Consider the following 15,504-nt stretch of genomic DNA (forward strand, 5'->3'; position numbering starts at 1 on the left):
TTCTAAAGGTAGAGATAACAAGGCAGAACCAAATGTGGAAAACATCTAGAGGTAGATGGATAGACCTATCACTGACTAGGTAAGGTAGGACTGCAGATATGAATCAAGTCTTAGAGCACTTGCTTAGCAGGACACGAGTCCTGAGAAATCACAGTATCAAAGAAGTCATAAACTTCAACTAATAAAAGGTGCTGTCAAAAGTGACAGCAAATTCCAGCACAGTTTAAAAGTCCATGAAGTAATGAGATACTGTAATGTTTAAACTGCTATGTACCCTGGCTTTATCAACAATGTTACATTTGACTTTGTAATTAACAGTTGGATGGATACCAGCAAAATGGCAACAAATGACAAATGGCAAAGCAAGATAACTGGAAACTAACAGCTAGAAAACTGTCAGCAGCAAAATGGTAACAACTTTAGTGATTGCTACAACAGTAAAAATGTTATAATTTGTGGAGGGGAAGGGAAAAACAAATCATTTAAATAGGGATACAGGTGGACCCATTGCAACAATGAGATGTACAAGTCCTTATGTCTAAAACGAACTTTACAACTTTGGTGGGGGGGGGGGGGGAGGAGAGTTGGGGGGGAAGGATGGGCTGGGAAGGGTAAACAAAGGAGGAGGCTACAATGCTTGATAAGAAATGTACTCATTATCTTGCCCATGTAATTGTAACCCCTCTGTACAGTATTTTCACAATAAATTTTAAAAAATAAGTATTTAATATGTATCTGTTGGGCTCTTACTTGAATGAAGCACTATGCTAAGTATACGATATACAATATCTCATTAAACTTTCATAAATTCCTACAACCTGACTATAATGCAGTTTCTGATATTATCACTTTGCAGACAAGAAAACTGAAACTTAGAATAAGTAAATTTCCCAAACTACAAAACTAGTAAGTAAATGAGCAAATAATTTGAACTAAGGTTTGTAACAACTCTTAAAACTGCTTGAGATGCCAGGCGCCGGTGGCTCACGCCTGTAATCCTAGCCACTCAGGCTAAGATCATGGTTCGAAGTCAGCCTGGACAGGAAAGTTTGTGAGACACATCTCCAGTTAACCACCAAAAAGCCAGCAGTGGAGCAGTGGATCAAGTGGTTATGCTAACTTTAAGCATAAAAGCTCAGAGACAGTGGCTAGGCCCCAAGTTCAAGCCCCAGGAACAAACAAACACACACACACACAGGAACACACACACACACACACACACACACACACACACACACCTGTGCTTTAGCCATCATGATCCTTTTTTTTTTTGATAGACATTCAATAGTGCCTATTGTTGAAAGAATGAGTGGAATGAGTGACAGAATATAAAACAGCTATTGCAGAGTAAGCCCAAATGCCAAAAACACATACAGAGAAACAAGAATGATACTTTTAAGGATTTACTAAATCATCAGCTCAAGCTGTGCAGCCTAATTGTGGGTATCTGGAAAATACTAGCAACTGACAAAATGACCTAATATGCTGCTACAGGAAATGTAATGGTTCTTTCTCTGTGAAAATGTTACGCTATTGAACTACAAAGCCAAAGATGGAAATGGCAACTGGCAGGAATGGCAGATGTTGATCAAAGGACTATTTTCCACATTTTCTCAATATGGAAAGGAATGCTAATGTTGCATTGATGTACCTAAAGACCTGAGGTTGCCTTTAACTCTTATCACCTTTCAAATGAAAAGCATGTACATTCAAAACCTTAACACATCCTAGCAAACAAATTCCTTCTATTGGGATCAGGAGAATGTTTATGCTACTCACTCTCCCACCATGACCACAAATGACAGGATAAGCAGAGTGCATCTGTCTTAAGAGCAACTAATCTATAAACTGATGGGCAAGCTGTGGAGAGGGCTGGTATAGATTTGCCCAACAGGCAATGTATCTAACTGTACCAGGCAGATTTTCCCTTGCAGGAGTCTGAACTCAAACTGTATGAAAAAGTAAAGAGAAGGCAGGAAATCACAAGGCAGTTAAAACCATATTAAGATATAGATGTTTGTTGTTGGTTCGTTTTTCTTAAGTAAAAGGGCTAACAGAAAAGAAACAATACTTCTGCTTGCCAAAAAGCACAACATATTCATTGAGCAGAGTTGCATTAGATTTCCCTAATTTCTATACACCCACCTAAATTCTACCTGGTGACACCAATTTATACAGTAACTCATGGATTCCCTTAAGAGTGAGCCATTTCTATCTTCCCTAATGTCCCCATGGAAAGCCTTCTAATAAACCTTCCCTTATTAGTTACTGACCAACTAAAATTCTGTGCTTGCAACCAAAAGTCAATGTAGTATTTATATGTAGTATTCTTAAGTAGGTGCCATGTTTTCATACATGGTAATGTGCATGGTGGGCCTCACTTCTGGCTTGTTGTATCTGTGTTTGGACACTGTAATTGAGTCCCAGCTCACTGTTCCGGAGAAAGGAACCTTCAAAAAGCTATTCTAAACCTTAAAAATTAACACCTTGTCATTGTATCTGTGTTCTTCAAAATTAAAGGGAGACCTAGGGCAGTTACAGGAAACAAAACTATCTCCTTTAAAATGAACTGTACAACTTGGAGGGAGGTCAGGAGAGAATGAGGGAGAGGTGACACTGTTCCAATGGAAATGTACTCATTATCTGCATCATGTAACTGTAACTCCTTTTTACAATGAAATTTTAAAAATACATAAAACGGGGAAATTTTTTTAAACTTCCTTCCTAGCCTGGCACTGATGGTCTATTCCTATAATCCTGGTTATCAGGAGGCTGAGATCTGAGGATCAAGGTTTGAAGGCAGCTTGGACAGCAGTCTGTGTGACTTTTTTTTGGTTAGTCATGGGGCTTGAACTCTAGGCCTAGGCACTGTCCCTCAGCTCTTCAGCTCTTCAGCTCAAGGCTAGTGCTCCACCTCTTAAGCTACAGCGCCACTTCTGGCTTTTTCTGCTTATGTGGTGCTGAGGAATCAAACTCAGGGCGCCTCATGCAAGTGAGGTAAGCACTCTACCACTAAGCCACATTCTTAGCCCTTTGTGTGACTCTTATCTCCAATAAACAACTCAGAAAAAAGAAGTGGTACTGTGGCTCAAGTGGTAAGAGTGCTAGACTTGAGCAAAAGAAGCTAAGAGACAGCATGCAGACCCACAGTTCAAGCCCTAGAATCAGCAAAAAGGAAAACAGTAACAACAAAAACCAACTTCCTTCCTCTTATGTGTGCAAAAATATGTATAAGAATTTAGTGGAAATTAGTAAATTCATTCTCTTAGGATCACATTGACAGCTGACTAGTCAAATAGCCAAAGAAGAGAAATTAGACAGGGAGATGTTTTGTTAAAAGTAGAGCTTGATAATCTATGCCTTGAAAATTATTTGTTTCAGCAAATACATTTTACTTAACTTTATGTACTCCATTAGACTCTAGTAACCTCCTCAAAGGCTTCCCATCCCAAGGGAATGCTAAGAAATTCTCAAAATCTGTAAGTGCACAGTGTGTGTGTGTGGGGGGGGGGGGAACGGAGAGATTCATGGAGAAACTCAATATTTAGTAAGCAAATGAGATAAAATGATATGGCCACTTTCCTATAGAAACTTATGTCTTCCTAACAACTTCTATGTCAAACATTAAAAAGGAAAACAAAAATGTGCAATACAACCACATTTTTACACTATGTCCCTAACACTTAGCTATTTTTTTTCTGAGATGTATCCCTTGCTTTTTAGTACAAATCAAAATAAGTTACTGCCACAACTGACCAAAGGACCCAAAAGGAGCCTTAATTGTTTTTGTAAACCATGTCTGCACAGATGAGAAAGACTGACTGAAAATTATGCATCTAATTTATCTTCAGATAATCCCACAGGAATTAAAGTTTAATATTCAAAATCTGAATTGTAATGCAAGCTGCAAAAATGAAAGATTGTTTGATGTAATAATTTCTTATATGCATCCTCTTACACCGAATTGTGTTATCACATTGTAAGAAGCAGGACACCCAAATATAATACAAGTTATTACAGTTTAAGAAACCAAATCCAAGCACCCCAAAGCCAAATGCCAGCACCCCGGTGTGTGTGGAGGGGGGGACCACAATGTTTTGTGTGCCAGTAACATGCCTCAGATACCTACACAAGCATTTAAGTATCAGAACCATCACAAAGCCACATAAATGCCAAGCATGGTAACATTTGCCTGAAATCTGAAGTTGAGGCAGGAGAAATATGCATTTGCAGGCCAGCCAGTTATCATAAGAGCCTGTCAAGAAAAAAAACCCACAGTACATATCTGAAGACATATATGTTCATCTATACCTACAGTAAACCACACAGGGTTCTCTGGTGATACAATTACTGTATTCTCTACGCACTGAAAGTTCCTTTGTGATCAAGAACAGTCAGATGTATAGGTAAACTCTTCCAGAACATAATGTAAGAGCTACTGCCACTAATAGCTATTATGGGTAGGCTTTTGATGAGTGCTTTTTTTTTTTTTTTTAAATATCTTCCTAACACATTCGCCAAAGAAATTTCTGACTCAAGCTAAATGATACTCTCCTGAAGAATCTACTTTTTTCTACAATCAAATGCTTTCTTTCAAATTGTACCTTGTACCTATCTTCATTTGGTTTTATAAAAACATTTCAAAAGTGCTATGCAATTACTGTTTGCTCCACTGTCAGTGTCTTGAACATGACCAAAAATATTTGTGATAAAACATTAAGGTTTGAGACAACGCATAACTTAAAATGAATGTGCTTAAAACTCCCTAATACCTTTTCAAGACAAGTGAAAATGTTCTAAGAATAAGCTAGCTGATAGCAAATCATAAAAGTTATCTGTCTTCAATATCCCAATTAAATACAAAGCAGCCGCAGATAAAAATGTGGTGATAGCAAGAAAGAATGGTTTTCTCTTCTAAGGCACAAATTTCCATGTAAATTTAATTTAGTAATAAAATTCCACATCTGAATACGAAGGAACTTTACAGTACTAAGCATCTAAATTGTACAGTAACATGTCAGTTATTGTTGTTTTACATGTATTTTTCATCTTATCCTCAAAGTAAATCTGTGAAGAAATATCATCTCCATATTACAGGTAAGGTCACAAAGGCACAGAATATTTGAAGGAATGAGTGGATTCAAAAGTTGCACCACAGTATTTTTACAATAAAATATATATATATATATATATATATATTAATTTTTTTTAAAGTTGCACCAACTGGGCTGGGAATGTAGCTTAGTGGTAGAGTGCTTGCCTAGCATGCATGAAGCACTCACTGGGTTCAATTTCTCTGTACCACATAAAAGGAAAAAACTAGAAGTGGTGCTGTGGTTCAAGTGGTAGAGCGCTAGCCTTGAGCAAAAGCAGCTCAGGGACAGTGCCCAGGCCCTGAGTTCAAGCTCAAGGACTGCCTCCCCCCACCCCAAAAAAGTGGCACCAACTAATTGAGCTCCAGATCATTACTAAAAACTGCCAAAAAGGCACAATGGAGTAAATGCCCTTTGCAGATGGCTAAATGTGCATTGTAAGGTTGCAAGATTCTGCTGTCATACAGAGGATCAAGTCTCCAACTAGCTATGGGAGCCTGAGTACATCACTGAATTTCTCTATAATATAGACATAAAGCTGGACACAAGTGACATGTGCATGTAACACTAGCTACTCAGGAGGATAAGGTTGAAAGAACCAAAGTTCAAAGCCACTTCAGGCTTCGAAGTCTGGGAGACTCCATATCTAATTAACCAGCAAAATGCAGGACTGGAGGCATAGCTTACTCAAGTGGCAGAGAGCCAGCCATAAACAAGAAAGCTGAATGAGAACTTGAGGCCCCCAGTTCAAGCCCTGGTACCAGGAAAAAAAAATAGTCATTATTAATAATAATGGATTCCTTCACAGATTTGTTGGTAGGATTAGAAGCATTACACATTTAAAGTGTTAGCAGAGTGCCTGGTATACAAGTACTCCATAAATATTCATTCATTATTAGCTTTAAGAATGAACTTTATTTTCATAAGCTTCCATCTAAGTACTTGGAAGTATTTTCAACCCTGGCGATCAATGGGGTGACAGATGTCACAGCCAGATCGCCCTCACATCCAGTATTTTCTAAAGTAAATAAGATTCACCAATATTGAGATACTGCTTAAGACTTTGAATTATGAAATTAAGATTCAAAGTCTCAAATATGTTTAGTTCCATTCCTATTACCAAATATTTAAAGTGCCTTGGTATATATGAAAATGTACTAAAATGTACTAGGCACAGTAAAATTTATTACAACACAGTCCCTATGCCAAAACACACAATTAAACTAATTCATTCACTGGATACAAACAACAATATATCCAACTTTGGGCTTCCCCCCTCCCAAACCAAGTAACATCTATGGTACTTAAATTCTCCCATGATTCTGATGGTGTCAAAAATATAGAAACAAAGAAGTTTAAAAATATTCCTCCTTCTAAATGTACTGTAGAGCAATGAAGATTCAAGAGAAAATAAAACTGTAAATTCCACATGCTTACTTTCCTCAAAGAAACATTTTCACTATCTTGGCACTAATAATCTCTCTTTAGAGAAAAAGCCAAGGTAAGAGCTAGATGTTCACTAAGACAAGATAAAGGAAAAAATGTGAGATAGGAGGAAAGAATTGGTAGTTAGAAAAGGCCAAAACTATCAAGTTTAAGTGAAACAAGTTTTATCTCATATTTCACTATGTACCTAATGCCATACAAACCAAACTAGCAGCTGCTCCTAAGATTGTTGATCCTTCCTCTTTTTAGTTCCTAAAGACAAAAAGAAGATAAAGAATAGCATACACCACACAATGTTTTTGTCTAGGAACATGGATAATATCATGCTGCATTATATCCTACAGATCAACTATGAGAACCATGGCTAAATCATAATTCTTAGTGGACTATGGGTTCTAATAGAAAAATAACTTCTACAATTCCAAAGTAAGAACCTAAAATATATTTTTGTGGGTCACTAAAGGAAATTTAGAAGCCTAATTTTTAAGAAATATTTCTACCTCATTTTCAGTTGTCATGCTATTTGAAAAGATCTTTGACAACTTTACAATAGGAAATATGCCTATTTTCAAACATATTTGCTATAACAAAGGAAAACTCTTTCCATACCCATAACTTCAAGCCATAGGAAAGCCACAAAACTTTCTGCATCCACTATTAAAGCAAACTGAGTAACAAATACATTTTCCTAAAAAAAAAAAAAGTGAAGGCACTTTTCAACAATGAAAATAGCCTATTATCAACTAAAAACTTAGGTCATACAAGCAAAACTAAGCTAAAATTAAGGATGGGATATTTATATCCTGTTTTCCAAAGGTTTTCTCCAAGTTAGAATTAAAAAGGAAGAAAAAGCAAGACATAAACCCCCCTAAAAAGTTTGCACATTCAGGTGTATCTGTACCTTCTAATGAGCATTACCTATTTTCAGCCAGGCCTCATCAGGCTCTTGCTTTCACTATCTACATTTATGAAGTTGACGTGTGAAGCTATACCTATTGTGTCTCTCTTCTTTCATCCCACTGAGAATGACATTTTTAGAAACCAAAGTAAGTCCGAGTCTATAGAAAACTTTTTGTTTTTGTTTCTTAGAGAACAAGTATCCCCAAGCATAGGCTGGCCTGCAACTTACAATCTCTTGCCTAAACCTCCTAAGTGCTGCAATTAAAGGTGAACACCACCACAACCAGCTTACAAAGACTTTTTTTTTTCCTGTGAGTTGTAGGGTTTGAACTCTGGGCCTGGGTGCTGACTCTGAGCATTTCAGGTCAAGATGAGCACTCTACCACTTGAGCCACACCACTTCTGGTGGTTAATTGGATAAGAGTCTCATGGACTTTCCTGCCCAGACTGCTTTGAACAGTGATCCTCAGAACTCAGCCTCCTGAGTAGCTAGGATTACAGGCGTGAGCCACCAGCACCTGGCTACAAAACCTCAAATTGATCAAATGGCAGCAAAATTGGGTATAATTTTATAGTCCAAAATTTGTCTTAATATAAAATAAAGTTTCTGATGACTTTTTTCTTCTTAATTACCTGTCACTACAACAAGTGAGAAATACTTCTTCATATACCTCAGTACAGAAAAGCTGACAAAAATTCTATATGCTTTTTGACATCAAGGACATCAGGCCTAAGGCCTTGAAATGACAGAGCTCAGAGTTAAAAACCAAGATATAAGGATGAAGATCAGAAAAGGAAAGAAGGACACTTTCTTTCTAATTTCTTGTCCATTCTATCTTTCTAAACAAGTCCCAGTTTAGTCTGCTATGTGTGCCACCATCCCTATTAAAATGTTCCCAGTCTCTCTAGACCCTTCTAATTTAGGAAAATTTTGACACTTTATTTTTTTCTATGATCCAGATGCAATTTTCTGACGGTCCCTAGAACTCTTATTTTCTCCTATTTCTAAAGTCCTGTTCTATGGCTCAAAAATTATTTAGGAGGAAACATACTGAGAAAGGTCTTGTGGGAAACAGTGGGTGGAGGTAAGGGCCTTCAAGCAACTTGTCCTCCCCTCTCCAATATCAGGCTACTTTTTTTTTTTTGTCTTCCCTACAGAATGTAACAAGTAAAGCAGAGGAGAAAAAGCCAACATAGAGTATGTCTTGTGTGTAGGCATGCACAAAAAGATAACACCTTGCAAAAGTCAAAAATACAGGTTTAATAATGTGCAACTAATGAAGATGGTTTATAAATGAAATACCACCTACACATTTAGTTCCTAAATATATTAGTCGTTAAATTTAGACCTATAGGTACAAATTTACCATTTGTGGAAAAGTAACCTGTTTTTAAATTAAAGAGAAATCATTACTTTTTAAAAATAAAACTATCAGGATATAATTCAAGTGTAGCTGATCATTGTCACTGAATAAGTTTAAATTTGATAATAAAACATTTAAGTTTCAACCAATGCACCTTTGTTGAAGCACATTTAGCTGAAATAACTTTGAGTCTGGTTTATTTCCATCACATATAGTACATTTTTTCCAACAAGAACATGTACATTCAATATAGAACATTTCCAGCAACAATTACAGTCTTTCTAGTTTCCTTTCACAGTATATTTTAGTGCAAAGCACTGAGAAGGATAAATGTTTTTCTAGCTATAGAAGCATTTTATTATGACCTTATGGATCTTAAACAATTTAAAAGTTTATACAAAAAGAATATATAGATGGACATAGTCCATTCTAAGTACAGATGTGAACCTATATAAAAACATGGTATATTTTCTGCTGTAACTTTTAAAATTATAATTTGACACAAATTACTAAAAAATAAAATATCCTCTAAAAATTACAAAATATTGATACACAAAACCCTGCCCCAAAATTTCATAAAGATAGATGTACTTTTTTTTCTAAAATCTTGATTACAAAAATGGACAAGAACTCATTATTTTCTAAATTTTACTGTAGGAGTCAAATATTATCTAAAGTAGTCATTTAAAATCTTTCTTGGGAGAAAAATAAAAATCAAGGTTTACAGCCCCATCTTCTTTCTCAGCAACACTTAAAGAAATAAACTAGTAACATAAGAAGTGGTTGTGCATGGATTGTCCTCATCCATAAAATATCAGCAAGCTATTTATTACCTTCATATAAGCATTAATGTCTGGGCTTTTAAAAAATATAGAAACTGAAGAATAAGGCTGCATCTATCATTAAAGTGCTTTATATAAAAAAGAAAAATAGGGGAATGTTTAATTTTCACAAAATCCTCAGATGTTTACAAATAAAAATGTAATGATCCATGCATTAAAATGAGCTTTAACTTTACTGTAGCATATAGTTCAGAGGAAAACCTTCAAATATTTAAGTGCTGGAGAACAAGTTAGAAACAAATGGATGTAAAATGATCACAAATATTTAGGAGACTAAATATAATGTGTTGATACTAATTCATCTTTTGTTCCTAAAATATACTCACTAGAAAATCATATGTCTGTACAATCCAAATGAAAATTTTGCAAAATAAAATGAAATGAAACTTAAATCACTAAAAGTATAAAATCTGTCAGTGAAAAACTTATTTTCTTCAGGCAGTTGATCATTTTAATCAACAAATTATTTGCAAAATGAAATTTGCAACAATTCTGTAGAAACTGTAGACCAAATGCATAAAGCCAAGGTGGTTAGGTGAAGGACTGTGATGAAAGTATGTAAAGTCACAACTAGTTGAAAGTGATGGAATAGGCACTGACTTAAAAACTAGTTAGATGGTTACTATTTTTGTCAGAAAACAGCAATTACAGTTGAAAATTTATGAAAATGTTTTCTTTTTTTTCTCATAGTACCATGTGAAGACGTTTAGTGGTTCTAACAATTTAAAGTCTTTCCATAAAAATGAACTTCAAACCTTTTCGCACATCACTTGAAGTTATCTGAGGAGAAATGGGAATAAATGAATACTTTTGAGTTTATCAATAAAACCTTGGTCTTAAAATTACACAACAGTAAATGACTTCTAAAGAAGTTTCATCTCAGGTTTTCCACACAAATAAAAAAATGTGTGATAATCAAACTGGAACAGTTAACCTATCAAACACTTAAACTAAGTATTTTGCTTTAGAACTTGACTTTGAAACTAATACTAAATACATTAAACATAAGAGACATTGGTACAGAAAGTAAACTTTAAAAATAAATAGACTTGCAAAAGCAAGCAAGCATGGGAAGTCTGCTCTTCTTTAAGATTGCTTTGAAAACTCTGTATTTGTTCTAAAGGCTTAAGTATTTTTTTTCTTTCTTCCAAATAAGGATTTTACTTTTCTTGCAGTCCACAGCCACCAAAAAAAATTTTTTCTTAATATTAACTGTTGAGATAATGATCACCAAACTGCTCAAGCAGAAAGAGAAAAATGAAGAGTATCTAGACTTAGTTTTTTCTATAGCTCAAAACTAAAAAAAAGTCTCAATACACACTCCTAAAAAAAAAAAATCAAACTTTTGTTTACCAACTTTCCCCTTCACCTGCAACTATTGTAATAAAGGTAAATATTAAATGCTAATCATTATTCTAAATTTAATTCGGGGATTTTTTTTCTGAGTGCAGCATTTTATTTAACCATCACAGATTTTTACAATAATTACAGTGCCTCAAAATATTCTTCCTATAATTATCATCTTCACAAACTCATTCTAATATATTTAATTTCCCTACAATGCATTAATTAATACTAAGCCACCAAATCAAAGTAAGCCTGTGCAAAGTTAAACACAAGATTTCTATTGTAAACATATACCAAAATAAATGTATATATTTTACATTAAAAGGAAAGCACTGACCCTGTGCCATCTATCTATAACTACATTGCATTGTCCTGTGGAAAGTAAGTTCTGAAGTTAATTTTGTTCCCAAACCACTGGAATAAAGGTCACTGAAGAGGTAAATGCAATATGCACGTCACTCTTGCAGTTCCCATTGACATGAGATAAATGGAAGTAAATGTGTTAAAATGAACCAGCTATAAAATTATGGTCAATTTTTTTTAGTTCGATGGGGGTAAAAAAGCAAAACTCTGTAACTGTTCCTCACCAGACAAGAGCCTTAGATCTTGTACTTCGGCCTTTGGTTTTGTTTCCTTCAGGTGAATTGGAAGCATTTGCCTTATGAGTTTTCTTATGATGTTCAAGATAAGTCTTTTTGGCAAATGCCTTTCCACACTTATTGCATCTGTGAAGAGAAAAGTTTTTTGTGACTTTTACTTCAATACCGACGTCAGCTACTTCATACTTTTTACTGGGAGAGTTAGAAGTGCCATCATGTTTCGAATCACTATGTTTTGTTTCATCCTTCGAAGGGCCTCTTTTTGCCACTTTATTTAGAACAAAATCAATAGGCTTTTTTATAGCTCTGATCTCTAAACTGGCTGTTATTTTCCCAAGATAGCGAGATGACTTCTTATGAACCACAGTTATATGTCGTATCACATCACGTTTCCGACGAGTTTCATAAGTGCAAAGAGGACACTTGTAGAATTTAACATAAATGTTATTTCCATCTGTGTGCAACTCAATATGTTTAGTCAAGTTCTGTTTGGAAGTAAATTGACGTTTACAAAGTTTACAGTAAAGTTGCTTGAAGTCAAAGCCAGCTGAAAGTTTCGGTTTCCTGGTTTTCTGCTGGCCACCTGCAGCTGACGGACTAGTTGATTTAGGGCTTTCAGAGTCTTGCTTAACTTTATTTTTCTGTGCTGCCGGTGTATTCTTTTTTTCATTTGAATGATTTGTTCCCTTTAATTCATTCTGTGGAGAATGGGTAATGGAAAGGGGTGAAGATTCTACAGATTCTGCTGGTTCAACTTTCACTTTTATTTCTGAACTGTTGGCAGTGTTATTAGGGCCTTTCTCTCTTTTAGAGTTTGTTCCAGAAAGAGTTATCTTGTGGACAATTTGCATATGCCTTTTAAGCATTATTTGTGAACTATATTTCCTCTTGCAAAGGAGGCATTTGCATGCAGTTAAATTGTATTCAGCCTTTGAAGGCGACTTTTGTTTTCGAGTCTTAAAAGATTTTTTAGGAGAAACAGAATCCAGGAACAAAGGTTGCCCAGGCTTTGTTGCTATATCAGGAGTAATTGAATCCCTCCTTAGTCCTCTATGGACTTCATCAAAATGCCTCCTTACATTCGCTTTTGTAGCAAATGATTTACAACATACTGGACAACTCCTACTTAATGAAACTAGAACATTCTTACTGCGTCCTTTAGTAGTTTGGTTTGGATTCTTCCTTGTTTCAATATACTTTTTTAGTTCTTCCATCTTTTTCTTGTGTACTTTCCGAATGTGACGACGAACACCACGTCTAGAATTGAAATCTTTTCTACAAAGGCAACATATCAATTGGTGACCAAAATCAGAATTATCAGAAGTTTCCAAGTCAGCCTGTGATTCCTGAGGCTGTTCATCGGACGTAGGTGTAGCTTCATCTGTAACACTCTCAACAGGAGGGGGCTCTACAGTTTCCACCTCCGTGTCTACAACTGGTACTACTTTCGATTGCTCTGTGTTAGTTTCCTGGACTTGAACTTCGGTTTGCTCAGGAGTGTCACTTGACTCTATGACTTCTGTGGGATTATCCGTCCTTGAGATATACTGAAACACTGCATTTTGGTTAGTTTCTATGGGTTCTAGCTTAATAATATATTCTCGCTTATCCACACTTGGATATATGGCTTCTAGGAGATCGCTTATGGCTTGGCTCTGTTTATCATTTACATCAGGAAGGTCTGTCAAGGATTAAAAAAAAACACACACATTTTAATCTGAAGTTGTTCTGCCCCAGAGTCCTCTAGTATTTTAAAATAAATTACAAAGCTCTATCATAAAGCTTGTCTACTACTGATCCATATTTATTACAAGTACATTATCTACTGTTCAAATTCTTTGAACATAAAAACAAGTATTAACAAAATTAAAATTTGCTTTAACTCAAATTCTCATCATGGTATGAAAATGTTAAGGAAGATACCATCCTAAAACAGCTAATTTTGCTTTCAGTGCTCTTATTATAACATATATAAGCATATAGATGTTCCAACAAACAAAATTGTATTGCATATTTTTAGTCTGAAAATGTCATATTTTCACAATTTACATGCTCAATATCAAAGTTTCAAACTAGCGAAAGTACTCAAAATTCTCATAATCCAGGTTATATTGAACATCTTGAAGAATGTTTTATATACATAAAAATGGTTTTTAAAATAAAACACTATTCCTATTAAGCTTTATTAAGTACTATAGTCTATATCTCAACATCTTACAGAAATAAAAAAAATTTCTCAGCAATTTTGATAAATATGACATGATGTATAAAGAAGTATTTGCTATGAACTTAATCTTATTTTACATCTTTAATTTTTTAAAGCAGTACCGAGGTTTGAACTCGGGGCTTCATGCTTGCCAAGCAGGCTCTGTACTACTAAACCATACTTCTAGCCCTTTTGGCACTGGTTATTTTTTCTGTAGGACCTCACTTTATGCTCAATATGTACCTGGACTATAATCCCATTCTTTTTTAAATTCCCATGGTAGCTATGGTAATAGGCATGCCACCATGTTCAGCTTGTTCCACTGAGATAAAGTCACATGGATTTTGTCTGGACTGGCATGAAATCATGATCCTCTTTTTCTCAGCCTCCCATGTAGCCAATATGAAAGGCATATATCACTCCCTGCATTCAGCTATCGGAAAAGGGTCTTGAAAATTTTTTTGCCCAGACTAGCCCACATCTGCAATCCTACTGCTCTCAGCATCCCAGATGGTTAGGATTTTAAGTATGGGCCACCAGCACCTGTCCTAACAAGACATTGTTACTAAAATACATGGTTAAAAACCATATTTATTCCAAAAATAGAGCTAGTTTTATTTGTATAATAGTTTCACCCTTTATAGTTGAAAAAAATAGCCTATTTCAACAAAGTTGTCTAAAATGAGTTATTTTTCCACATACAATTCTAAAATCTAGGTACAAATACATCCACCAAATCTATTACCTTAGAAATCAAGAAATGATTCATTATAACTCCTCTAATCTACTCATCTTTCTTTTTAAGATGGTAAAGTAGTATGATAATACTTTCATAAAAATGTAGTATTACCAAGACTAGTGAAAATCTGGTAAGTCCATCTATCATTTCACTCTTTTAGTAAATTCTACAACCTAAAAATTTTTTTAAAAACTACAAGGAAATAAATTTCCTACGAATATGAAAGGATACTTTTGAAACTAACTTCTATCAGTGACCTTTTAATTCACAGCTCAATAATAAGTTCAATAATATCAAATAGCAATAGGAATTTGTCTAACTATACCCTTATAACCTACTTCAATAGAAAAAAACCCACAACACTTTCATATAGTTTTCATTTCACCCCATCCCAAAAGGTTAAAGGATAAATTATTTAAATCCACAATCCATCTATAGTGTCAGTCTGACAAAGTAAGTGATATATTGTTAAGTCCATAAAAATTTAAACCCCTGAATAAGAAACAATGAAGTAAATTGTAATTAATGTATTTTAAAGAATTTACATTAAGTTAAAGAAAATAATATAATTATGCAGATTGTTACCTTAACACATAAAAAGAATGTACTTATTCCAACAAACATTTGGTTCCATATAGTCTACTTGCCTTCATGACAAAAAGACATTTCTAACCTCAAGTTAGTATGTGATACAATCTTAACAGCAATAAAGAGACAGATCTAAATACATTTCACTAAGAACAAAACTGATTGTCAAATCAAGACCCATAAAATAGTAGATTACTAACAATTTTTAAATGCTTTCCATCATTCCCAAGAAATTATATGATTTACTCATTAATTTCCAGCATTCTCATTTACTTATGGATAAAGCAGAGATCAATTATATCTGTTTAGACGCTATTAAAAAAGAAATTGCTCCTTCATGATAGCACTAATGTACTTCCTTACTAAATCTGAGTATAAAC

The 15,504-nt window shown here is 34.8% G+C and overlaps 1 protein-coding gene across 6 annotated transcripts in view; it reads right to left on the minus strand.

Annotated features, from left to right (window-relative positions):
- Nucleotides 1-15,504, minus strand: part of Znf800 (zinc finger protein 800) — a 171,581-nt gene that overhangs the window by 20,918 nt on the left and 135,159 nt on the right. For 5 of the 6 annotated variants that reach the window (XM_069996691.1, XM_069996692.1, XM_069996690.1 and 2 more), the window contains one exon: nucleotides 11,580-13,272. In XM_069996691.1, coding sequence (XP_069852792.1) covers nucleotides 11,580-13,272 — 1,693 coding nt within the window. Of the gene's footprint in view, nucleotides 1-8,680; nucleotides 10,426-11,579; nucleotides 13,273-15,504 lie in introns of those variants that run through there. The other variant, XM_069996695.1, reaches the window with a different exon arrangement.

The sequence above is a fragment of the Dipodomys merriami genome, unplaced genomic scaffold, assembly GCF_024711535.1.
Source record: "Dipodomys merriami isolate MVZ:Mamm:240054 unplaced genomic scaffold, mDipMer1.0.p SCAF_5, whole genome shotgun sequence".
NCBI lineage: Eukaryota > Metazoa > Chordata > Mammalia > Rodentia > Heteromyidae > Dipodomys > Dipodomys merriami.